General features: G+C 47.8%; 1 protein-coding gene across 3 annotated transcripts in view; it reads right to left on the minus strand.

Moving 5' to 3' along the window:
- ANKRD6 (ankyrin repeat domain 6) overlaps positions 1-25,318 on the minus strand; it is a 174,023-nt gene that overhangs the window by 44,307 nt on the left and 104,398 nt on the right. For all 3 annotated transcript variants that reach the window (XM_037039350.1, XM_037039354.1, XM_037039352.1), the window contains exon 2: positions 18,509-18,772. In XM_037039350.1, coding sequence (XP_036895245.1) covers positions 18,509-18,628 — 120 coding nt within the window. In that variant the 5' untranslated portion in view covers positions 18,629-18,772. The remainder of the gene's footprint in view (positions 1-18,508; positions 18,773-25,318) is intronic.

Here is a 25,318-nt window from a genome sequence, read left to right on the forward strand (position 1 = left end):
TAATTTACTTGACAAACACTTGAGTGCCAGGCTGAGCTCACCCACATTTCTTATCGGTTTTCCCAGGGACAGTCCTTGGAGAAGCAAAACAGCCCAGTCAAGGCACCTTAAGAACACTGCTCCAGGGCATGAAGCTATGAAGGTGGGGTTTCAACCTTCTTCACAGGGTATATATAAAAATACCAGAGACATACCACCAGAACTCAAGGCAGTGGAAACCCTGGAGGGATTCAGGCCTGGGCAGTGCAGCTTGGCCGACTGGGGCGGGGGAGGCATGAGGCTGGATGCAACACGAGTCTAACTCTGAGAACCTGGGACTCCTGAGTCAGCCTTCGGCTGAAGTTGTAAACTGTGGCCTTCGGGCCACAAATAGCTTTTAATTATGGCCTTCCGTTATCCCTGCCTTCCCTTTGTAATTTTTTAAAAATTAAACTTTTTTACTTCAAAGAAATTATAGATTTATATGCAGTTTTAAGAAATATAGACGGCTCTCACACAGTGTTCACCCAGTTTTCCCCTCTTATAACATCCTGCAAAAGCACAGAGCCGTATCAGAATCAGGGCACTGACACAGGCCACCAGACACAGAAAGGCTCTGTCACCAAGGACTCTTCCTGCGCCCTCTTACAGGTAAGTAAGAGTATTTACCTGTAAGAATCCAGCTCCCTCCCCTCACTTATCTCCCACCCTCATCCCTCACCAGAGAAATCACAACTTTTTCCGTTTCTCTAATTTTGTCAGTGTCATACAAATGGAATGGAACAGTGTGTAACCTTGCATATGTCCACAGTTTGTTCTCTTTTATTGCCGAGTAGTATCCAGTGGTATGAATGCACCATAACTGGTTAACCATTCCCTTGTTGCGGGACAGCTGGGTTGATGCCAGTTTTTGACTATTGCAAATAGGGGTGCTATAAGCCTTTCTTGGCATGCTTTTGTGTAAACATAAGCTTTGATTTCCCTTGGATAAATGTCCAAGAGTGCAATTGCTGGGTCACATAGTAGTTGCATATATAGTTTTATAAGAAACTGCCAGACTATTGTCCAGAGTGGCTGTATCATTTTATGTTTCCACCAGCAATGTAGGAGAGACTCAGTTTCTCTACATCCTTGCCAGCATTTGGTGTAGTCACCTTTTTTATTTTAGCCATTCTAATAGGTGTAGTGATATTTCGCTGTGATTCTAGTTTGCATTTACTTTATGGCTAAGGATGCTACACATCTTTTCATTTGCTTGTTTGCCATTGATATATGCTATTTGGTGAATGTCTCTTCATGCCTTTGCCCATTTGCTAACAGAATTACTGGTTATTTTAGTTGAATTTTGAGAGTTCTTTATATGAAGTCTGTCCGGAAAAAGTCCAGCCATCGTTACTATAACAAGAACAGTTTGTGTGATATCGATGTGACCTGGCAGCCAAGGAGAGTGGACTGGAATGCCCATGTGTGAACAGTGATGCCTTCACTGTATTGGTCAGAGCGGGTGGTAGACACTGTTGAGTGAGCATGTGTGCTGTGTGGCCATCACATTCAAAATGACTGAGCAAGTAGAGCAACGAATCTGCATCAAATTTTGCGTTAAGCTTGAACATTCCTCCATGGAAACTATTCGGATGATTCAGAAGACCACATCTATGGGCAACTGGTGACTAGCAGCTTCATCACAACAATGCGTCCACTCAAACATCACATCTCATGCAGAGATTTTTTGGCAAAACGTCAAATCACCAAGGTGACTCAGCCCCCCTATAGCCCAGATTTGGTGCCCAGTGACTCTGGCTTTTCCTAAAACTAAAATCACCTTTGAAAGGAAAGAGATTTCAGACCATCAATGATATTGAGGAAAATACTCCAGAGCAGTTGATGACGACTGGGAGAACTGTGTGAGGTCCCAAGGTGACTACTTTGAAGGGGACTGAGGCATCATTGTCCTATGTACAGTGTTTCTTGTATCTTCTTCAATAAATGTCTCTGTTTTCCAAATTACATGGCTGGATACCTTCTGGCCAGACCTCGTATTCTACCTATAAATCCTTTGTCAAACATGTGGTTTGTAAATATTTTCTCCCAGACTGTTGGTTGTCTTTTCATCTTCAGAGTTGTTCACAGAGCAGAAGCCTTTCATTCTTAGGGGATCCAATTGATCACTTTTTCCTTTTACAGATCATGTTTCTGGTGTCAAATCTAAGGACTATTTGCCTAGCCCTAGAGCCTGAAGATTTTCTCATGATTTTTAAAAGAAGTTTTATAATTTTACATTCTACATTTAAGGCCATGACCCATTTTGGATTAATTTTTGTATAAGGTGGTGGGCTTCGGGTCAAGTTTCATTTTTTTGACCTATGGACATCCAATTGTTCCAACATCATCTGTTCAGAGTGTCCTAGTAAACTGCTTTTGCACCTTTGGGAAAAATCATTTGGGCATACTTGTGTGGGTCTGTTCCTGGGTTCTCTATTCTGTTCTATCCTGTTCTGTTGATCATGTGTCTGTCCCTCCACCAATATACCACGTACTCCCGAATACTGTAATCATTCATATAGTTGGCTTAATGTCAAGCAGAGTGACTCCTCCTCCTTAATTTTGTTTTCACTACCCTAGAATTTGTGTCTTTTCACATACGTTTTACAACAGGGTGTCCAACCTTTGGCATCTCTAGGCCACACTGGAAGAAGAAGCACTGTCCTGGGCCACACATTCAATGCATTACAACACATAATCACAAAAACACTTCATAATGTTTTAAGTGAATTTATGATTTTGTGTTGGGCTGCATTCACAGCCACCCTGGGCTGCATGCAGCCCATGGGCCGTGGGTTGGATACCCTTGTTTTAGAGTAAGCTGGCATATAGCTGTAAAACATTTTGCTGGGATTTCCAAAGAAATTGCATTAAACTTACAGACCTATCTGGAGAGAATTATCAGCTTTACTATGTTGAGTCTTCTAACTATGAAAATGACTTGCCTGCATCTCCAGTTATTCAGGCCTCCTTTGATTTCTTTCCTCATCGTTTCATAATTTTTCAGATCCTGTGCATGTTTTGTTCAGTTTAAACCTAAGTGTTTCATGTCTTTTGAAATGACTATAAAGGGTATTATATTTTTATTTCCAACACCACATATGCATAGTTAGTATATTGCTATGTAATAAATTTCCGTGTGTTAATCTATTATCTTGCAAGTTTGCTGAACTCTCATTAGTTTTAGGAGTTTTTTTTTTGTAGACTCCTTGATGTTCTCTATGTAGACAATTATGTCTACTGCAAATAGAAACAGACAGTGTTATTTCTTCTTTTTTAATCTTATGCCTTTTCTCTTTTTTTTTCTTGCCATGTTGCAGTGGTTAGAATTGGTGGCACTACATTGGACACAAGTGGTAAGGACAGACATCCCTGTCTTCTTCCTTTTCTTAGAGAAAAGCATTCTGTTTTCTACCATTAAGACTGTTAGCTATAGGGTTTTTGTAGATTATCAGTTTGAGAAAGTTCTCCTCAATTCTCAGTTTGCTGAGAGCTTCTTTTTTTTTTAAACCATGAATGAGTGTTGAATTTTACCAAGTGTTTTTCTGCATCTGTGGATATGACCATACAATTTTTCTTGCTTAACCTGTTGTCATGGACTAAACATCTGTGGCCCCAAATGCACCTGTTGAAGCTCTGTCCTCCAGGGTGGTAGGACTTGGAGGCAGGGCCTATGGGGAGCAATGAGGACTCAGTGAGGTTGTGAATGTAAGACCCTCTTACTTATAGCTAACAGTCTTAATGGTGGAAAACAGAATGCTTTTCTCTAAGAAAAGGAAGAAGACAGGGATGTCTGTCCTTACCACTTGTGTCCAATGTGGGACTAGTCCTCACAAAACAGGGGAAGAGAGGTCAGAGCTCTCTCACCCCATCACGTGTGAACGCAGTGAGAATGCCACTGTCTGAAAGTCAGGAAGAGCGCCCTCACAGGGCCCCATCTGCTGATACCTTGACCTTGAACTTCCCAGCCTACGGAACTGTGAAAAAGAATTGTCTGTTGTTTAAGTCACCCAGACTGTGATGTTATTTACAGCAGCCTAAGCAGACTGAGACAGCTGTGGACAGCTGAGATCGCATTGACTGACGTGGAGCCAGCCTTGCACTTGGGATACATTCCACTTGCTCATGGTGTCCAATTCTTTATACAATGCTCAGTTCCATGAAAACATGGGCTAAAAGAAAACCAAGCACAGTTGCCACCTACTCACCCATCTACCCTAGATCCTGAGTTTTATAGCAACCTAAACATACAATAGCTAATTCTCATTGGAAATAAACCAACTGGCCAGTGAGAAGAGATTTTGTCTCCAAATAAGTTTCAGGCTTAATTTATTTTCTGGAACCTAAATCAAAATAGCTTAAGAGGAAAAAAAGAAAAGCAGTAAGGGACTCAGAGACTCCACCACCAGACCACCTGCCCTGGCATCTGGGTAGAGCTCCTGGTGGGTGGGTGACTCACGGCTGCTCAAGCTCCTTTCCTCTGTGGTGTCTTCACCTGCAGCCCTCCCAGAAGTTCAGATTAGGTGTTGATGCTCTGCAAGTCTTACAACAGGCCAGCTACTGGCCTGGAAACTACCACGGATTTAAAATGCTGGCACCCAGCTGTGCCACATCACAGTATCTCCTCCAGAGTGGTTAGGACCTATTAAATGTATGACTTTAGGGGGCTTAAGTGGCACATTAATCTGGGTTATGAAGTATTATGACGTAGAGCCTTCCACTTTAAATGCGCGCTCCTCGGGCAACAGAGTGCCCACTGCACACACAGACCCTGGGAAACAGGGATGGTGGATGACTTGCTGATTGAGCACCCAGGTTCTAGAAGGGTCTCTGGGCCCACACGCCTACCGGGCTTTCCCAGAACTGGGGAAAGGGGAGGGCAACTGGGGCCTGCACCACCCCCGGTGAACTCCAGTGCAAACACAAGCAAGAGGGAAACAGAAGACACCCTGTAGCTGAGAGATTCGGCCAGTTCTGGGACTCCCATTCCAAGCGGCCTCGAGGCTCTCCTAAGGTGCCTGGTCAGGTGTGAGAGCCCAAGTTTGGGGGCTTGCTACACTAGGTCTCTGCACAGGCCCCGGCAGGGGCTAATGTCTAATGCTAATGCACCAGGTCCCACCCTGTCCCTCTCCATCTGAGAGGGCCACCTCTCCCACCTCCAAAGACCATCTCCAGGGGGTAACTCCGCACCTCTGCTCGAACCACAAAGTCACTGTGCTCCTTCCTAATTAACATGCTCATCATAATAAGGTAACACTTACTGAGACTTTCCTAGTATTGACCCAATAAATTTCCATGCCTTGTCTCATAAGCAAGCCACACAACAATCCACAGCACGTGTCCACCTTCTCATATTTGAGACTTGTATTGCCAGCTGGTAAACTTGTTTCTGGTTGGAGGTGTCAGTACTTTACAGTGCACTAGAAAGAGCCATGGCTTCCAGGCATGTAAATCCCGACTTGGCCCAATGCTCACTAGAGAGGGTTGTCCTACCCCACACGCGACTCTGAGACATCAGGGAGAAATACCTGGAGCAATGAATGGCTCTCTGCCTCGCTGCTCATTAGCATCACTCAGAGCTCTGAGAAACACCCAAGGTCAAGCCACACCCCAGACCAATGAAATCAGAACCTCTGAGCGCGGGACCTACCTGGGCATCCGTATTTTTAAGGCTCTCCAGGTGATCACATTCGCAGCCAATACTGGAACATTCCAGACCTAATGGAACTTCCAAGCCCCTGCAGTCCAAGAACTCAAGTAAGAAAACGGGATTGTGATAACAGCAACAACCACGCACTGAGCCACTTCCACGTTCGTTGCGCGCACCGAGCACTCTCTGCACTGTCAACCCTCACCACACACCCCTGAAGCGAGTGTCGTCAGGCTGATTTCACAGACAGGAAACCAAGGCCCAGGGTGGCCAATGACTTGGCCAGGGTCACAGAGACGGTCAAGGGACTCACTGCCTGGACCCTTGTTAAGGAAAAATTGGGGAAGATGTTGAAATGGGTGACAAATTCAAAGAGATGCCAAGTGGTACTGTGGTTGCCAGGGACCAGGGGAGTGGGAAATGGGGCGTAAGCATTTAAGGGGTGCGGCATTTTGGTTCTAAGGTGAAGAGTTCTGGATGTGAACGGTGCTGACGGTTTTCCAACAATGTAAATGTGCTTCGTACCAGTGAGCTGCACACTTAAACAGACAAAATGCTAGATTTTGTGTTATTTTTACCATGATTTAAAAAAAAAATAAAAGAAATTTTAACCTAACAGGGTAGAAGACAGACATGCACGGCGGGCGGGGAGGGGGGAGAGGGCGAGGGAGGGGACTCGCGTCCTGTCTCAGGCACAGCTTCCATGCCATCCCTTGGTCACCTGCCTGTCTCTGAGCTACTTAACAACGGCGCAGTCTCACAACACCGAGGCAGATGCCAAGAAACTCTGTCCAGCGGACATCCGGTGCATACCGGCCAGCTTTACATCTAAGAAACAGATTTATTTCTGTTTTCCTAACGGCCTACATACAGGGTCTGTCAGAAGGAACTCCACCGATCGGGGGTGGTAGGGTATATGAGTGTCTCGCACGAGATGGACAGAAATTTGAACATTTCACCTAAAATGTCATGTGGTGTGCTTGAGTGTGATAGTGTTATGTTACAGAATTACATGCTTAGGATTTTGCAGTAAAATTTTTATGTAATAAAAAAGGGCTGTTTACTTGTGCCTGACCTTGTATTTGTAATTCTCTGCATTCTTTTTTAAACTGGTTGTAACCTCTTACTGGCTCCCTCATTAATTGACTCATTTAATAAAATCTTAACATACGCTCCGTGCTGCTCAGAAGCACCACCACATGCCAGGCCTCCTTGCTGATTTCTGAGGGTAAACAACAGAGGCCTAGATCTCCCTGCGGGGACTGTCCTCCCACACGGCGACGCTTCTGGCGACTGGAGAACAAAAAGCAGATTTTCTGTCTGACCTGCCCGTAACTGTATACCCTCCATGTCCATCTGCCAGCCTGGAGCAGGGCCGGGGCTGTGTCAGCACCGCACAGGCGCCAGCCCTCACGCCCTCACTGGGGAGGCGACAACATGCTGGGCCGTGTTTCCAGCTGTGGGTGTTGGGTGAGGACGGGGAGGAGAGCTATGGAGGGCCCCACGCCTGCCCTCCCTCCAGCCACTCCCACGCAGCTGGCCCCAGACACAACCCAGAGGGTGAGGTGGAAAAAGAAAACTCTATGGAACCCATGCTGAAGTGGAGTAGCAAAGGCTAAATACAGGCCGAGTCAGCCACAGCAGAGAGCTCATGGAGAGAATGCTAGAAAGGCAGGATGAGTTCGGAAGGAGAGGGAAGAAGAGAGAGTCCAGCGTGGCTGGTGACTGTGTGCCTCAAGGTCAGTTGCACAGGCCACTCCCACCTGTGGCAGGAGTGCGCACTGATGCAAGCTCTGTGCACAGCAGTTCTGCTGTAGCTGTCGAAGTGACAAGGGGATGCGTCACCTGACCAGGGAGTGCCACTTAGAGCTCTGTCCCCCAGATACAACCACACTGCAGCAGGAGCTCAGGAGAGGTTAGCTGCTGCAGCATAATTTGTAAGGGCAGAAGACTCACATAATCTCAGCATCCATGACTAGGGGACAGGTAAAGCCCTGGCTGGTGCAGCTCTGTGAATTGAACACCAGCCTGCGAACCGAGACATCACTGGTTCGATTCCAGGTCAGGGCACATTCCTGGGTTGCAGGCCAGGTCCCCTGCCCCCCATTCATGGGCATGTGAGGGGCAGCCAGTTGACATTTCTCTCCCTCTTTCTCTCTCCCCTCCCCTCTCTCTAAAAATAAATAAACCCTTTAAAACTGGGGGATAGATTATGCTAATTACAGTTCATTGCATAAAGCAAAGTAAAGAAGATATACAGTGTACCCTACAATTTGTACAGAGGAACACATGTGGAGGAACACATACAGACATATCTATTTGCACATATATGCATAAACCATCTCAGGAAAAATACAAGAAAGAGGTAGGACGGACTGCCTTTGAGAAGAGAGGCATCGAGCGGCTGGGACAGAGCGTGGGGAAAAGACTTATTGACCTTCTGAACCTTCTGTATCAGAACATGTGAACGTGTGACCTGTTCAACATTTTTTATTTTTCGTATCTTTTAAAACAAGTAGACAGAGTCTTTTGGAAGAAGCAAGCTACATATAACACAAGCCCTCGAATGAACACTTTCATCTGAACGACAATCTTACAAACATCCACTCCCCCACGGCCCACCCCATGGGGACGGCAGCTTTCAGGACAGGGCTCCAGACCAACAGGCTGGCGCACACGAGTTCACAACCAGACACTGCAGTGAGTCCTGCTATGAAACACACATCCACAGACTCGAAAACAAAAGAGCAACAAGATCCTTGCTTCCACCGCTTTCCCCTGCCCTGGAAAGCAGGGTGTTGCCCAAACGGGAAACAGGTTTACGAGCCGGAAGCCCAGCTGAGGCAGCAGGAGGGATGCTGCTGTGCATGCAGGCGCTGGCCCTGCCACACGTCTCTGAGATTCTGAATGCACACCAGGTGTCTTCCTTCAGCCTTCTCTTGGGAGAGGCTGATGGGAAACATGGACCGCCCCACACTCTTCATGGCTGTAAACACAAATGTCATGCTTGGATCGTTGGCGTTACTACAAACTCTTTGCACATCTCTCTGTCTAAAGGTTTCAAGTTTACATGTATTGGAGCACAGTCATTCATTCATTCATTCACTAGTGTGGGCAGAGGATATAAAAACGCCACAGGAGCCACAGCCTATAAATGACTAGAACAGAGTTACAGAACCTCCCAAGACTATTTCCTTCTCTATAACAATTTTATTTAGAACAGCTATTTAAAAAAAGAAAAATCAAAGTGCACTCTGGCCAGGAGAGTCAGTTGGGTTGCAGTGTTGTCCCAAACACCAAAGGTTGTGGGTTCAATCCCTGGTCAGGGCACATATGGGAGGCAACTGACTGATGTTCCTTTCTCACACCAATGATTCTCTCTCTCTCCTTCTCTCTCTCTCTCAGTCTCTCTCCCCCTCTCTCATCCCCCCTCCCTTTCTCTCTTCCTGTCTCTCTAAAATCAATAACAATATCTTTGGGTCAGCATTAAAAAAAAATCAAGGTGCAATTCATATCCAATAAAATTTCCCCTTTTAAAATATTCAGTTTGATGTGTCTGAATAAATGTGTTTGGTTACATAAAACCATCACCACAAGCCCTGGCTGGTGTAGCTCAGTGGATTGAGCATGGGCCTGCGAACCAGAGGATCGCGGTTCGATTCCCAGTTAGGGCACATGCTTGGGTTGCAGGCCACTTCCCGGCAGGGGACACACGATACATTGTGTGTCCTCGGCAGAGGCAAGCATACATTGATATTTCTCTCCCTCTCTCCTTCCCTTCCCCACTAAAGATAAATAAATAAAATATTTTTTAAAAAAAACCATCACCACAAGCAAAATAGGGAAGATTTCCCTCTGCCCACCAAAACGGCCTTCTGCTGTGTTATTAGTCAGTCCCCTTCTACCATCCCTGCCCCCTAGCAACCACTTACCTATTTTCTGCCCCTATATTTTTGCCTGTTCTAGAATGCCATATAGAGGGAACCACGTTGCGTGTGGCCTGTTGTGCCTGCCTCAAATGCATAAGGCTTTGAGATTCACTCACACCGTTTCCTCTGTCGGTCGCTCACTCCTTTCTACAGCGGAGCAGCATTCTCCGGGGTGTTTACCAATTCGGCGGTTTGGTTGAGTGAGAGGTACTTTAAGGATGGCTCGTGCTTGGCAAGTCCAAACTCTGCAGCGTAGGCCCGGAGGCTGGAGACCCAGAAAAGAGCCGATGCTTCAGCTAGAGCCTGAAGGCAGTCTGGAGGCAGGGTTCACTCATCAGTATTTTCCTCTTAAGGCCTTCACCTGATTGGACAGGGCCCACCACAGAATGGAGGGTAGTCTGCTTAACTCAAAGCCTGCTGACTTAAATGTTAATCTCATCTGAAGAACTCTTTCAAAGAAACATCTAAAATAATGTTTGACCAAATATCTAGGCATCATGGCCTAGCCAAGTGGAAACACAACATTTAACATCACACAAGATCGCAAAGATTTTATCCTCTTCTAGAACTTTTACAGTTTACATTTAGGTCTTTGATCCATCTTTGAGTTAACATGCTTATGTGGTACAACATGTTCACTATTTTGCACACACATGTCCAATTGTTCCAGCACTATTTGTGGAAAACACTACTCCTCCCCCATTAAATTGCTTTGGCACCTTTGTCAAAAATGAGTAGACGCACACGTGTACGTCTATCTGAGGACTTCCCGTCCTGTCCCATTGATCTATTTGTTCATCTGCACAGCTCTGCCACCCTGTCTGATTACTATAGTTTTATGATAAGTCTGGACATCAAGTAGCAAAGGTCTTCCAACTTTGCTCTGAGAAATTGCTTTGGCAATTCAGGCTCCTTTGCATTTTCACACAGATTTTATAATCAGCTTCTACCAGGAAAGAGATAGTGCTCATTCATTAACTGCCGGATATCGTGCCGAACACCATGCCATCTCATTTAATCCTCACAGCGACCCCACAAGGCCGGGGTTACCCTCACCTTTCAGATGAGGACACTGAACAAGCCTGCGTCCCCTGCTTGCCCCTCCCGCCTGCCCCTCGGATCACAGTTCTCAGACCACGAGGTGGCTGCTACCGCTCCATCAGGACTCCGTGTACTGGCAACTGCATCTGACACTTACTACATGTGTGCTAGGCAGTGTTCTAAGTATTTTGCAGGTAGTGATTCAGTTAGTGCTTACACTACCCAACAAAGTAGTTCTCATTTAATCCTCATTTTTGAGATGAAGATAAGAGACACAGAGAGATTAAGCAACTTTCCCAAGATCAGGGAGCTAGTAAATGCACTGGCATTTGAACCCAAGGCAGTAAGTATGGCTTCTGTGTCCATGTTCATAGCCTTTGCGCTTCATTGCCTCTGTCAGGAATTTCTGACATTGCTCCAAATCTCTGGGAATGGTGTGCCTGTGGTGGGAAAGGGGTAGTCCCGCGTGCAGGGCAGCCCCTTTCTCCATGTGCACTGAGGGGGAGGAAGAGCCAGGAAGCGGTGGCTGACGGAGGGACGTCCTACTGTGCGAAAGGAGCAGGGACAGTTTAAGTGCTGTCCTCAGTGTGTGGCCTCAGAGCCACACACAGCTGGCTTCCTCGCAGGTCTACCATGTACCACTTCACTGGGCTCGGCTCCCTCACTGCTGCTCAGCACCCCCTTTCCTTACTGGCACTGCCAGGGCACATACCAGGGCACAGAGTTCTCACAGCCGCTGTGAGACTTCCACAGACACAGTATGTGCAGAGCACGGGCCCAGTGCTGGCACAGGCACTCCATTTTAAATGGCACACATTTAAACTCCATTTTAGATCTGACACATTACAAAAGTGCCATATGCTTATTTTATCTTTTTAAAAAGATTTATTTATCCATTTTCAGACAGAGGGGAAGGGAGGGGGGAAGGGAGGGAGAAAGGGAGAGAAACATCAATGTGTGGTTGCCTCTCGTGCATCCCCTACAGGGGACCTGGCCCACAATCCAGGCTTGTGCCCTGACTGGGAATTGAACCAGTGACCCTTTGGTTCGCAGGCCAGCACTCAAACCACTGAGCCACACCAGTCAGGGCTATATGCTTATTTTAATAAGTAGACCAATACCATGGAAAATTGTAGGAAAGCAAAGCTAATCACCTTTCCCACCAGGTAACCAATGTTTAACAGCCTCATATTTTGTACATGGTTTTTCTTGCTCACATAAACACAAGCACATGTTTGCACAGAGAAGTAGATTTGCTTCTTACCCAAAGCATATCATACTATACCCATCACTTGCTACTTGCTTTGTTCATATATCAATGGCCGTAACTGGTCAATATATAAGTCTTAATGCTCTCTCCAATTTCCTTCTAGATAAACATATATGCAAATGTGTAGACTTACAGAAATTAGATATACATGACACCGTGTAAGTTTGTACGTGGTCTTCAATTCTCTCTCTCTCTCTTTGCCTCCCTCCCTTCCATCCCTACCTTCGTGACGTGGCCCCGTGTCGGCCCCTCCTGAGCGTCCACATGCCCGCTCTGCGGTGCACTGCGGGGGGCTCACTCTCCATTACAAGCTCCCTGAGGCCACGGGCTACGTTTCTTAATCATCAAAGTCCCCATAGCATTACTCAGGGGGAGTGGTACATACCACTAGAGATTTGATAAACGTGAATTTTATGAACCAACCTGCATTTTTTTCCTTAACTAAAGCTGCATCAAAAAACCTGTGTCTGGTTACTTTGAGAGAAAATGGAAGCTGTGGCGAAACGTCCCACGCACCAGCTTCCTGAACACAGGTGCTCGGCGGTGGATTCCTAGAGGCGCCGAACTCTAGCTGCAGGGGCAACGCTTGGCGCCAGGAGCCGCGCAGAGGGTTTATCCAGACGACACAATACCTACTGGAATTGGGGCAACAATATTAAGCTGCAGGTGAGGCTGTGTAACTAAAACGTGAGGGGACTACAAAGAGAATATATTCCTGTAAAACCAAAGCCTGGTTCTTATAGAACCAAAAATTTCTTGCAAAGAAAAATCCCATTTTTCGATTTTACTATTAAATATGGACACTTAAGAAGCATCCAGGGTGGTACCCAGACAGGCATAGAGCAGAGAGATGGGGAAGCGGAACGAGCTGCTCTGGGTCACTGAGCAGCTGTGTAGGTGGAGGGTCGTGACGGGGCCAGAAGAAGGGAGGGGGGGGCCTTGGGCTTCTGCTTCAGGGACGGTGCAAAGGGGGGTGCTGTTCACTAACAGACGCCACGGGGTGAGAAGGAAGGGCCACGTTAGATTGTCTTGGGCATTAGATTTCAAGTGCCTGTGATCCTTCATAGGAAGATGGCCACGTAGGCAGCTCCACCTGAGGATCAGGGGACAGAGCCAAGCTGGAGAGGGCGGCGTGGTGACCAGAGGGAGGGGGCACGCAGAGTGAGAGCAGATGAAGGCTGAGCCCCTTGAGGAAAGTCGGGTTTACAGGCAGGAAGTTCGAAAAGAGATGGAGAAGGCACCTTTGGAGAAGCAAACCAGGAGCTGGGGCATCAAGGAGCCATGGGGAACTTCAGGGAGGGAGGCGCAGACAGGGCAAATTGTAGTTGCTTCCTCCAGCAGGACCCAAGCTCTGAGAGAGCCAAGGCTGTCTTCCCTGTATTGTTCGTTGGTGCAAAGCAGGTGCTCCGTGAGGACTTGCTAGGTACATGAAATAATGGGTGGCTTTGTTGAGGGCAGAGGCAGGGAAGTGCAGGGATCAGATGACAAATTACCAGTATATCCTGAGTTGCTGTGTCTAAGAGCCAGACAGTTTACTCTGGGGATATGTCTGACTTCTCAGGATACCCAGCATCCTGGTCAGATTACCTGTTCCAGCTGGAAATACATTGGTCAAGACACGTGAAGACAACTGATCTCAAGATGGAAAGTATGCCCTGACTGGTGGGGCAGTGGATTGGCACTCACGGCAGTGCTGTGCTAGCCACTGGGGTGGGGGGAGCGTTTTAAAAAAAACCCATCCCCGATATTTCGTGCCTACTTAGATTTTATAACTGCAACAAAACGTATTATCACACTTAGTCCTCGTAGAAATCCTCTAAGTTATGTGAGGAAACTGAGACCCAGGCAGTGAAGCAGTCTGCCTCCATCAGTGGTTCTCAGCTAGGGGTGATACTGTCCCCCATCCCCAGAGGCAGGGGACACTTGACAATGTCTGGAGACATTTTTTGGCTGTCACAACTAGGGAGGAGGAAGTATACTGCTGGCGTCTAATGGGTAGAGGCCAGAGATGCTGCCAAACACCCTACAGTGTGTGGGACAATCGCCTGCAACAAAGAACTACCTGGCCTAAAAGGCCAGGAGCACAGAGGCTGAAAACTCTGGCCTGCGTCACCAAGCAGTTAACAAGCAGTGGAGCAGCCGCTTGTGCCTAGGTCTTCGGATCCCAAATCCCAGTGCCTTTCTTCTGCATCAGACATCAAGGAAAGTAGGAGAGGAACCCCAACCCAGGTGAGAGCAGCAGTCTGCTGCGGAGTTCGGAGCACACAGGTCTGAGAGACACAGACCTAGTACACAGCCAGTGTTTCGGCAGGTGAGAGGACAGTGCGTCCCACGCAGGGGACTGTGCTCGGGGTGGACTCCCTGCGGGTGGGTGCTCCTGCGCGGGGTCTGAGTGGGCAGGCTTTCCCAGCAGCACCACTCAGAGAGTAAAACATCACCTTTGAAGTACTGACGCAAAATAATTCTCAGCTTGATTTCACACCAAATTGTCAATTAAGTGAGTGGGTGGAATAAAGACATTTTTTCAGACACACAGGTTCTCAAAATATTTGTCTTCTGTGCTCCTTTTCTTCAAAAACTCATGCACTCTTCGAGACCATGCACCATCCAATTGGGGGTGACATGGGTTCCCGCAAAAGTGATCAACTCTAGGGAAAGCAGCAAGGTATTAAAAAAAAAGGAAATGTAATTATGGTACAATTACTGGCTCACCAGTGAACATCATTTACATAATCACACTAATTATGGATCTGCTAAAACACTCTGATACAACTAGAGCAGAGAACGTGGGGGAGAAAAGGACAATAGATTATGCCTAAAACTGATTGCTCTCTCCCATACACTCCTTCTCAGGAAGGCGTCAGAGCTGTTCAATGTGGTAGCCAACAGCCGCACGTGGCATTTAAATTTTAATTAATTAAAGTTAAATTAAAAATTCAGCTCCTCAGTCACACTAGCCACATTTCAAGTATTCGACAGTCATGCATTACTGCCCAGTTACACAGCACAGACAAAGAACAATTCGCCATTCCAGAAAGTTCTGTTGGACCTCACTGTCCTTCAGGGTGTACCACATCAACACAAGGCGGTAAACCATGAAAGAGAAAGAGATGGATCCAGCAAACAGAACAACAGCACACACACGAAAGGGGCCAGGCAGTCCCCAGGACGGAGGAAAGAGGTCCCCAGGCAGTCGTCAGAAAGCCTTTTGTCTCCAGGTCAGTCTAAAGATTTGTCTGTTCTGTCACTTCTTCCATAGAACCCACTTTCAGTCTCATTGACTTTCTGTGTGTTTTTTCTATTTCCTATTTCATTCATTTCTGCATTTGTTTTTACTGTTTCCTTTCTCCTTCTTTGGACTTGGTCCCACATTTTGCAAGCACAGAAATCCACAGATCTGCAGGGGCAGGTGGACCTAGAGGCCGCTTTCCACGCAAACTCGGGCTCTGGAGTTGCTTTCTTGTCAAGTGGTGCCCCCTCCGTGGCACTTGGCCCACAGCCTGAGAAGGCAGCTCCCCTTGCCCTGGGCAAGACCCCAGGCTCTTCCAGCTATATTTGTACTTACACTTTTAAAGATCCTATGTGCACACATTACTTCTAATAAAAAATATTTTTTAGCCCAGGCTGGGTGGCTCACTTGGTTGGAACATCATCCCATACACCAAAAGTTTGCAGGTTCGATTCCCAGTCAGGGCATGTACCCAGGTTGTGGGTTTGATCCCTGGTTGGGGCGTATATGAGAGGGAACGGATCGATGTCTCTCCCTCATATCAATGTTTCTCTCTTTTAAACCAATAAGAACACATATTCTTGGGTAAGGATTAAAAATAATAAAAACTATTGAAAAGCAAAATATGTTTAAAAAAGATCGACAATAACAAGCAATGGTGAGGATCTAGAGAAACTGAATCGCTCATACGCCGCTGATGGGCAAGTGAAATTGTGCCACCACTCTGGAATACAGCCTGGCAGTTTCTTAATGTCATGGGACCCAGCAATTCCACTCTTAGGTATCCATCCAGAGAAATTAAAACATGCCCACACAAAAAGTGTGCAGAAATGTTCATAGCAGTATTATTCACAATAGTTCCAAACTAGAAACAACCCCAAATGTCCAACCAGCTGCTGACTAGATAAACAAAATGTACTGTGCCCTAGTAGAGTGGGATCCTATTCTGTAATAAAAGAGAAGAAAGCACCAACGCATGCCACAGTGTAGGCAAACACTGAAGACAATGATGGGCTGGGTGAAAAGAGCCAGACACGAAAGACGACACAGAATGTATGATTCCACAGCATGCAATGTCCAGCTACGGGAAATTTATATGGACAGAAAGTAGACTAATGGTTACCAGGAGCTGGGAGTAGGAATGGGAAATGACAGCTAAATAATAGGAAATTTCTCCCTGGGGTTTCTCACAGATAGAAATGTTCTGAAGTTAGAACATGGTGATGGTTGCACAACTCTCAATATATCAGAAGTCTCTGAATTGCAGCCTTAGAATAGGTGAGGGATTGGCTTGTTAAGTTATACCTCAATAAAGTTTTTTTGAAAAAAGCAAATGACAAAGTCTATTTATAAAACAGAACTTGCAGACTATGAGCTGTGTGCTTGAATGTTGTTATTAGCATAACAACCCTGAAAGGTTGGTATTGCCAGCCCCCTCTTACAGATATGGAAACTGAGGGTCAAAGAAGTTAAGCAGCTTCTACCATTAGCACACGCTGCAGAGTTAAAGCGTGTGAGCCTGTGCCCTCACTAGAGAGTCCTGCCATCCTCCCACTTGTGGCGACGGGGCCCTGAAACACTGCAGGAAGACCAATTTTTTTCAGGGCTGAGTTAGGGTTCCCTTCACCATCGGTTCCACACACCTAATAACCCACTCAGCACATTTGTAGAAAGTGCTTTAGGCCAATGGGTGACCTTTGAGGAGCCCAAGATTTTCCATCTCTCTACAGGCCAGCATTGTGATGCTGTGATTTATAGGAAGAAACATATATTTGCTGTTAGTCTCCATTCCTGGCTTACAGTCCCCCAAGCCCTTGGACTTTCCTAAGTGACAAGAGCAATGGGAGCATCTTTTATTATAATAGTTGGTCTGTTGTCATCAGTTCTTGAAACAGCTCTAGAGAAAAAAAGAAAGGTGAAAGGAGTGTGTCATTCACAACAAACCCCTTTCAACCACACCTGCATTTATGACAATAAGGTAACTTCTAGGAAGCCCCTAAGGGTGGGTACTGGTTACCAGGGGAACCAACCATAAGTAGTGGAATGATGGATTGATACTTTCAGTTCCCAGGAGGGGACCAGGGTTGAATCATTCACCAACGGCCAATGATTTAGTAAATCGTGCCTCTGTGAAAAACTCAAAGGACAGGGTTCAGAGAATGTCTGGGTTGGTGAAGCCATGAAGGTGCTGGGAGTCAAAGGTCAGGGAAGCTCTGTGCCCTTTCCCATGCCTTGCCCTATGTACCTCTTTCATCTTGCTATTCCCAAGATAAATCCTTTTATAATAAATCAGTAATCTGCTAAGTAAAACATTTTTCCGAGTTCTGTGAGCTGCTCTCGCAAATTAATCTAACCCAAGGAGCGGGTCACAGGAACCTACAATTTATCACCAGTTAGTCAGAAGCACAGGTGACAACGTGGACTGTGCCTGGCATACGGGGAGGGGGCAGTCTTGTGGGACTGAGCCCCTACCCTGTGGGATCCGAGGCTCTCTCTTGGCAGACAGTGTCCGCATCGCATTACAACTGCTTGGGGGTGCGGGAAAAGGTGCACAGTGGAAGTATGAAATAGAGAGACTACGTATGACTAACCAAAACTGTGACCTCCGCAGCTGAGGACCTTGTGCAAGTTACTTAAAACATCCCTCTGTGCCTCAGTTTGCTTATCTCTAAAGTGGAGGTGGGAAGAGAACCCCGTCCACAGGACTGGGAAGTGCTTGGAGTCATACTAAGTGCTCAGTGCTCGCCATCAGTGTTATTTTGCCTGTGTATTTAAACTGGCCACTTGACTGTGCAGAGTCTGCCTCTGCTCAGCTTTGCAGCAAAACTGCACGTCGGCCCATTCTGTTCCCTTGTCTACCGCCGTGTTACCTGTTGGTGAGGGGTAAGCAATGTCCCCCCAACACTTGCCTCACATTTTCACTGACCCATACGAAATCAAAGGTGCAAAAGGCTGTGGTGGCCACCCCGTCCATGTCCGTCACCGGGCAGATGGGGACAACACCTGAGAGGACGGAGCACAGAGGAGCCCTGACCACCTCCTCAGGAGGCCCGTCTAACGGGACCATTAAACAAATACTCTACCCAATAAGCTTTTGTCTCCCCACTTCTCAACAGAGCTCCCCTGTCCATTCGGCTGAAGAAGTGAGAAAAAGCCACACTGTGACTTTAAAAACTGTGAAATGCTACATACAGATGACTCCATTTGAAAGATTGCAATGAAAGCATTTTTAATCCTCCTTTCTCTCTCTAAATGTCCATTACTGGGGGGGGAAAACCAATTATTTAAAAGTTGTGAGCCCAACAGCATGGTTTGGAGGACAATGGTTAAAAGGCAGGCCTTTCCCCCAGGAATGCCCCTCTTGTTACCTTGGTAACTGCTACCTTGGCGCCCTTGTTGATGAGCTGAACCACATTCTCCGCTTGGCCTTTGTACGCGGCTATGAGAAGACGTTCTGAAAGCGCAGCGACCGCATCCTGCTGGCTCATGAATTAGGAGGGAAGGAGGTTTCCAGGTAGAGGTAGGCACGTCCCTTCAGCTCCACACGACACCACTTGCCGGGGCCGGCACCCACGGAGACAGATGCTCCCAATCATTGGAAGGTGCCCTTGTCACTAGGCCATCTTCGGGACCTAGGGGTTACAAAACAAAGCTGCCATCAGTGCCCCTCGGCACATAAGACAGACCACATGTCTTCTCTCTGGCTTAGGGCACTGTGCTGAAGGCTCATGGCAAGCGAGGGGAATGGGGGAAACAGGACAGCAGGAAGGACGCTCTGCTCAGTAAGGCCCCTGAGATCACAACTGGATGGCAGCAGATGTGTGAGCCTCCCTCCTTTCTACCCCCGCAAGGGACTTGGGATTCTCTAGAACTTTGAGGTCTGCTCTGAATTTCTCTGAGGGTCAGAGGAGGCCTGACAGAATCTCCTCGACATCACCTGTTTTCGAGAGCCACCTTGGGCAAGTCACTGTACGATGGATGATGACTACAGAGGGCTTTCTGGGCTGAGTCCTGTGGGTCCATGGTGGCCAATATGCTGCCGTGGCAGGTCAGGGGCCAGTGGCGAGACTCTGAGGAGGGGGTTCTCTCCTTGGGATTTTCTCCCAGCGTGTACTGCCCTTCTCTTCCTCCATCCTTTTCTCCCTGCAAATGGTGCAGTTTCCTGAGTCCTGGAACAGATGGAGAGCTGGGCACAGGCCTGGCTGTCTCGCGGGTCCAACTGCTGCTGGAACAAGCCACCTTGGGAACAACAGGGATGCTAGACACACTGACAGCGTGCACTGCCAACTGCACTGGGCAGGCACAGGCAGTGGCTTCCTAGCTTAACAAGCGGGAAATAAATGGCCTACTGACACCGTGTACAGGCCACTCAGAGCAGAGGTCTGGATGTACTAACAAGTGGTAAAATGGCCAAATGAACAGGTTTAAGACCGACTCCTCCCAGGAGTCCTTGGCCACCGCTGCACCAAACCAAAGCCAGTGGTAATGACTTCCAAGGTGAAGGTTCTTTGGGTACAAGAAGGAATGCTTAAGGGTCTGATCAACAGCAAGGAAGTGAGGGTCTCTCTGAGCTCTAAAATATACTTATTAAAAAGAGCAGTATGTGCAAAGGGAAAGAAAATGCTGTACCAAAGGGACACCAACCGCTCTTCATCCCAGACCCTGCCTTCCCATTCTAAGTTTGAAGGCCCGAAACACACAGACATCTTTTTCAGGTGCTTCCAGGCAAACCCAAAGTCCCTTCCAATCTCTAAAGATTAAGGAATTGGCCATGGCATGACTGGGCAAGGTCCGGGCTGTGCCACACTGTACTTCCCGGGCACCGTGACATCGGGGCAGGCCAGCTCACCGGGAGACTTGGGTTCAAGGCTCAGACATAACACAGACACAATGACAGGACTGTGGTGGGGATTAGAGATGGTGTTTTATTACATGAATGTACTGGCCAGGTGTGAATGTGGTAACTTCAAAGAGAACTCTGATCTCTCCCCAACTTGTGAATTATCAAATTTCACCTTGTCATCCAAAAACACCCAAAATGCAGCCAAAGCATCACAAGGAAACAGAGAGAAGGAAGCCGCACACACCACCCTGCTCTGGTCACCAGGCTCATTAGAAGTGTGAGACACTGGAGAAGGACCCGTGCCACGGCAGCGCCAGCCCCGGCGTTAGCCAGGGTCAGAGATCCTGGAATGTGTCGTAAGTCTCTGGTGAGTGAATGAGTCAATGAAAGAATTAAGTTGAGGCTCAAAAGAGAGCTGGAAACTACTTTGGGAATTAATTCCCAGGATCGAAGGGAAAGGCAGCAGTTCGGGCTTTCTGTGTGCCAGACTACCTCACTGTGGGAAGTGGCTTGCTTCTAAGGACACATTGTCTCCCTTCATTTAGGGAAACTGGGGTACCTTCGAACCAATGACACAGAGCTTCTGCTTTGTTTGCCCCGATACTGAAAAAGGACTCCCGGTCCAAATGGAAGGAAAATATAGAACTTGGCTGTGGCCTTTTGCATGATCTCCCTCCCACACGACATTCTTCTCCATCTACTCAATTATATCTGTGCGCTGGACCTAAACCGTCACCCTCCCATGCTCAAACCTTTCCTGCAATGGGTGAGCGCATGTCTCAAGGACAATGGTCTGGTTCATACAAATATCATTATCATGGCTAATATCTTACTCATTCCACTCCATAGCGTCGCTCCTGGGGAGAGAGATCTTGCTGCAACCTCTGTGCCTGTGGTCAGCTGAGGTCACGAGCTCCAGACCAGAAGTGCCGTCTGGTCTCCCCAGCAACAGATGCACCAGGTCAACAGGCCTGCGGTGCACCGCCAGCCACTCCCCTCCCACCCCCCACCCCCGCCCCATCCCGTGCAATAAATTCAGCCTCTCAGACACTGAGACGAAAGCACAGCTACACTTTCTGCCATGGTTGCAAGCTACTGAGATAGCCTTGCTTACATAATTTTCTTTGTTAAACAGCCCTTTGCAAATCCAGAACATATTATAGTTTTTGAGACGGAAAAATACTACAGGTTTAAGAAAATGTTGGCCAAGCAGGAATGTCATATTTTTGCTTTTCAATGACAGCCATTATATACTGAAATGCTCCCCACTCCTCATCCCACCCCACCCCACCCCTCCTCCACCTACTCTCGGCCAGGTTCAGCTAGGCTCACCTGTGGCACAGGGAAGCCTCCAGGACAGGTCACGATTTTGGATGCGTGCCCCGCTCCCCAAATCCCCACTAGTCGCACAATCGGAAACAGAATCCCAGGCTTTCAGTTCCTGGTCTTTTGCTCTCATCATTCCTGTGTACTTGGGCATCTGAACTTCATTCTCAAAACAAATCCAGTAAATAGCCTTATTGCTAGGGCCTCCAGCTCTCGTATTTACATGGATATTTACAGGGTGGGTAGGAAGACACAAAAGCGGCTGAGTCTTCTTTTCTGCTTCCTTTCTGTTTCCTTCTCTACCCCCAGCCTTCGGTGCGAGGACAGGCCCAGCTCTGCTTCCTTCCCACCTCTCTCTGGACCACTGCCCCAGTGGAACAATAACCCTCATCTTTTTGGAGTGAGGGGCTGCTCAGCTTGTCATCGGGTGCCCGTCAGGCACAGAGGCAGGCTGGGGGAGAGGGGTAAGAGGGCGTGAAGGACCCCCAACAATGAGTGGGGAGGGGAGAGGAAGCGTGGAGTGCTGATCAGTCTGCAATCAAGGAGTTAAACTTCCCAGCCAACCTGTTGGGTAACTGGGCTGTAGCAACCCTGTTCCCTCATTTAACCTGAGCCTCCCCTTCCAACTGAATCAGCTGTCATTCAAGAGACTTCTCCTTGCTGGCGGTGAGGAATTTCTTCTGCCCCAACTCTATCAATCACGTCCCTCTTTGTCATGATGCTCATTTTCACCGTGTTCTGCAGAGAAACCTTAAATGCAAACGTGCTGCCAGTTCTTTAAGCAGAAATGAAATAAATTGCATGATTATAAACATGCAGTGAGTACTCTGAATCTAAAAAGGAATTTAGCCTCCAATAAAGATTTCCCTGCTTTCTCTCAGCCCTGTTTTCACCGCTCTCCAGTTTGCCGATTCTTTTGTCTCCCATAACAAACGCCAGAAGGGCCACGCAGCTGTTTGGTCTGTGATGCGATCGGTTTTCTTTTTATAGCAAAAGGTCTATGAGGTTTGCTTCTGCTGTTTTGTTGAGGACTTACCACAAAGCCTCCTGCTCCCAGTATCCCGAAGCCACTACATTCGGGCGAAGAGACCTGCAAACAAAAGTCCCAGCCAGGCATTATGCACAACCTCCCCGGAGACGATCCACAGGCACCCGGGGACGCCATCGGTTACAATAACTCACTTTGCTGCTCCTGCTCCAAACCCTGCATTAAAGAGAGAGTGTACTCACATCCGGGGGTCTGTCCTCCCCATTCTACACCATGTTCTGTGGCTGGATAACTGCAGTCAAGTCTTTCCTGGAGAAATCACTAGCTTCCCAGGCTGTCACGCCCAGTGGGTCTGCAGTGATTTACGTTACAATGCTTGCTGCCTTTTCCCGTGAGCTTCCTCTGCCAACACTGGCCAAATCACATCTGAAAGCCTATTAAGACATCCATTCAGCACGTCCTAGTCTGCTCTGCCTGTCACAGCTTCTGAAAGATTTCGGGTCTTGAGGTTTTGTCGGAGAGCTCCCCCCTGCCGGCAGAGGACCTGTAACACGGCCCTGACAGAAGAGTCTGGGAAGAATTCACAGATGGGTGGGAAGCTTTTGAATGATGCTCAGACCAACGACATGTGCATTCTTTCAGTAGTAATGCAAGGAGAGATGAATGTGCATGTTGTGAGGGAGGAGGCAGTAAGGTTAGCATCGGTAACGAACCGTCTTTCTGGTAGCTGGAAAAGGCTCGAGTTGTGGGAGCAGCAGAGCCCCAGATACTAGGCGCACCTCAGCAGACAGCTCTGCACGGAGGCCGCAGCAGCCCAGGAGGTGAGGAGGCAGCCGAGCGCTGTCCCTGACGTTTGTAAACCCACAGTTTGTCCCACAGATTCTCCTTTCAACAGAGTCTCTGAAGAGAGGGGGGAAGGGAGAAAAAGGGAGCAAATTTGTATCACGTTCAGTCAACGACCTAAATGTTACAGGTATGTCCTCCAACCCACTTGTTGAAACAAAAGAAAACCGCCTTCCCAACTGGAGCCAACGTAGAGCGGAAGAGGGTTTTCACTGACTTACGCCCACATCACCCCCTTGCCTGCATTTGCTAAGGCAGAATTGTTGGTCCTGGAGATGAAAAACAACTGTCAACACACACACCTTCTGAGCCCTTTCTCTGCCCAAAGCCTTGCCCCCATTTCGCTGAGGGTAGTAGCTCCTGGGAGGGATGATGGGCTGGGACTCTGCTACGGCTATTATTTGGCTTATACCAGGGGCAGGAGACTAGCCAGGGACCCAGGCCAGTGTGCTGCAGAGAGACGGAATTCCACTGGGGAGACAAAGAGCCAGTGGAATGATTTGCTTATTTTCAGTACACAACACTTGTACTGGTTTATCCCCAAGTCACCACTACTGGGACACTCTGATCACCACTGCAGGGCACATGGGGTTGGAACAGAGGTGAATGTGACTCACTCCTCACTTTGAAGAAACTTGTCATCTGGCCCCGATAAGCCTCAGTCAGGGCCCAAAGGCCAGATGAGATGGCAGAAATGTAAACTGAATGCGACAGAGCACAGAACAAGAAGTGGCTTATTTTCCTCTAAGCTTTTGGGACATTTCCTCCTCCTGAGAATATCCACAGGCAGGGACCTCGATAAGCAATGATGACAGCATAGCACGGACTGCTCGCGGAGCCTGGCACCCACGGGTGCTGTCTTCAAAAGACGGGAACAACAGAGGCAGGGGCGCACCTACCTCTGGAGGAGCCCCTGGCTCATTTCACACCCTGCTGGCGCGAGGGAACTGCATGCTCGCTCCTTGAGCATTCTCAAGTATAGCGACTGAATCCGAAATAACTGCCCTTGCAGGAGACACAGAGAGGCTGTTGCCGTGAAAATGGAGGGACATCTGGATACTATTCAGGAAACCTCTGACACACACCCCCATCAAGAAAAGCTGCTAACAAATGTAAAATATCAGACGCATGAGAACATACCATTCACTGAATGAAGATGTGATGACAGGAGGCGTGTGATGTCTGGAGACCTCCCATTTCTACATGTGACAAGAATTACGTGGTGGCTGGCTGGCACTATTAAATCACCAGAGCCTCCAAATTGGGGCTAGGCACTCAGGTCCTCAAGCAAATGACCCACATGCTCGAAGTCCAGACGGAGCCCTCACTGAGCTTTCTGCCACGGCAGCTCTCCAGGGACAGAACGATCGCACCCTCATCTGTGCTCCTACAGTTTTCTGTAAGTTCTTGCTCTGGACTGAACTTTGTCCCTCCCAAATCCGTATGTTGAAACCCTAACCCTCACTGTTGACTGTATTTGGAAACATGTAGGGCTTTTATAAGCTAATTAACGTTTTAAAAAAGTCGTAAGATGAGGCCCTGGTCTGATAGAATTAATGGCTTTATAAAAGGAGACATCCAAAAGTCTCCGTGTATTGTCTCTCTCTGACTTTCAGCCCCGCCCCACCTGCTCAGAGGAAAGGCCATGTGAGCCCTTAGCAAGGAAGTGGCCATCTGCAAACTAGGAAGTCCTATCAGAAACCAAACCACGCTAGAGCCTGACCTGGGACTTCCAGCCTCCAGAACTGTGAGAAGTAAATTCCTGTTGTTCAAGGCACCCAGTCTGGGGTGCTGTGTCATAGCAGCCCGACCTGACCAAGACAGGAGCGGATTTCACCGTGTAATTGCTGGCACGGGCTCAGGACTGGTCTTCCTGGTTAGACTGAGCTCCTTGAGGGCAGAAGCCCTGCTTTGGGTATCTTGTATCCCCAGTAGCTGTCACAGTCCTTGGAACAACCTTCAAAGTCCGTTAGGTGGATGATAAGAAAACTAATCATCAGTTGCTTTTTCTAATCATTGATTGGTCTTCAAAAGCCTGTAGATCCCACAAGAAATAGAGGAGGTGGTAATCCAGTCAGCTAACCTCTTTCCTTTCCCCACAGGTGAGACTGGCTGTAACTCTGAAACCTCTGAGAAATGACCACCGGGAAGGGAGGGTTGTCATTATCCTCTCCTGCT

Source organism: Sturnira hondurensis, unplaced genomic scaffold (assembly GCF_014824575.4).
Source record: "Sturnira hondurensis isolate 20B ecotype Veracruz unplaced genomic scaffold, ASM1482457v3 Scaffold0025370, whole genome shotgun sequence".
NCBI classification, from domain to species: domain Eukaryota; kingdom Metazoa; phylum Chordata; class Mammalia; order Chiroptera; family Phyllostomidae; genus Sturnira; species Sturnira hondurensis.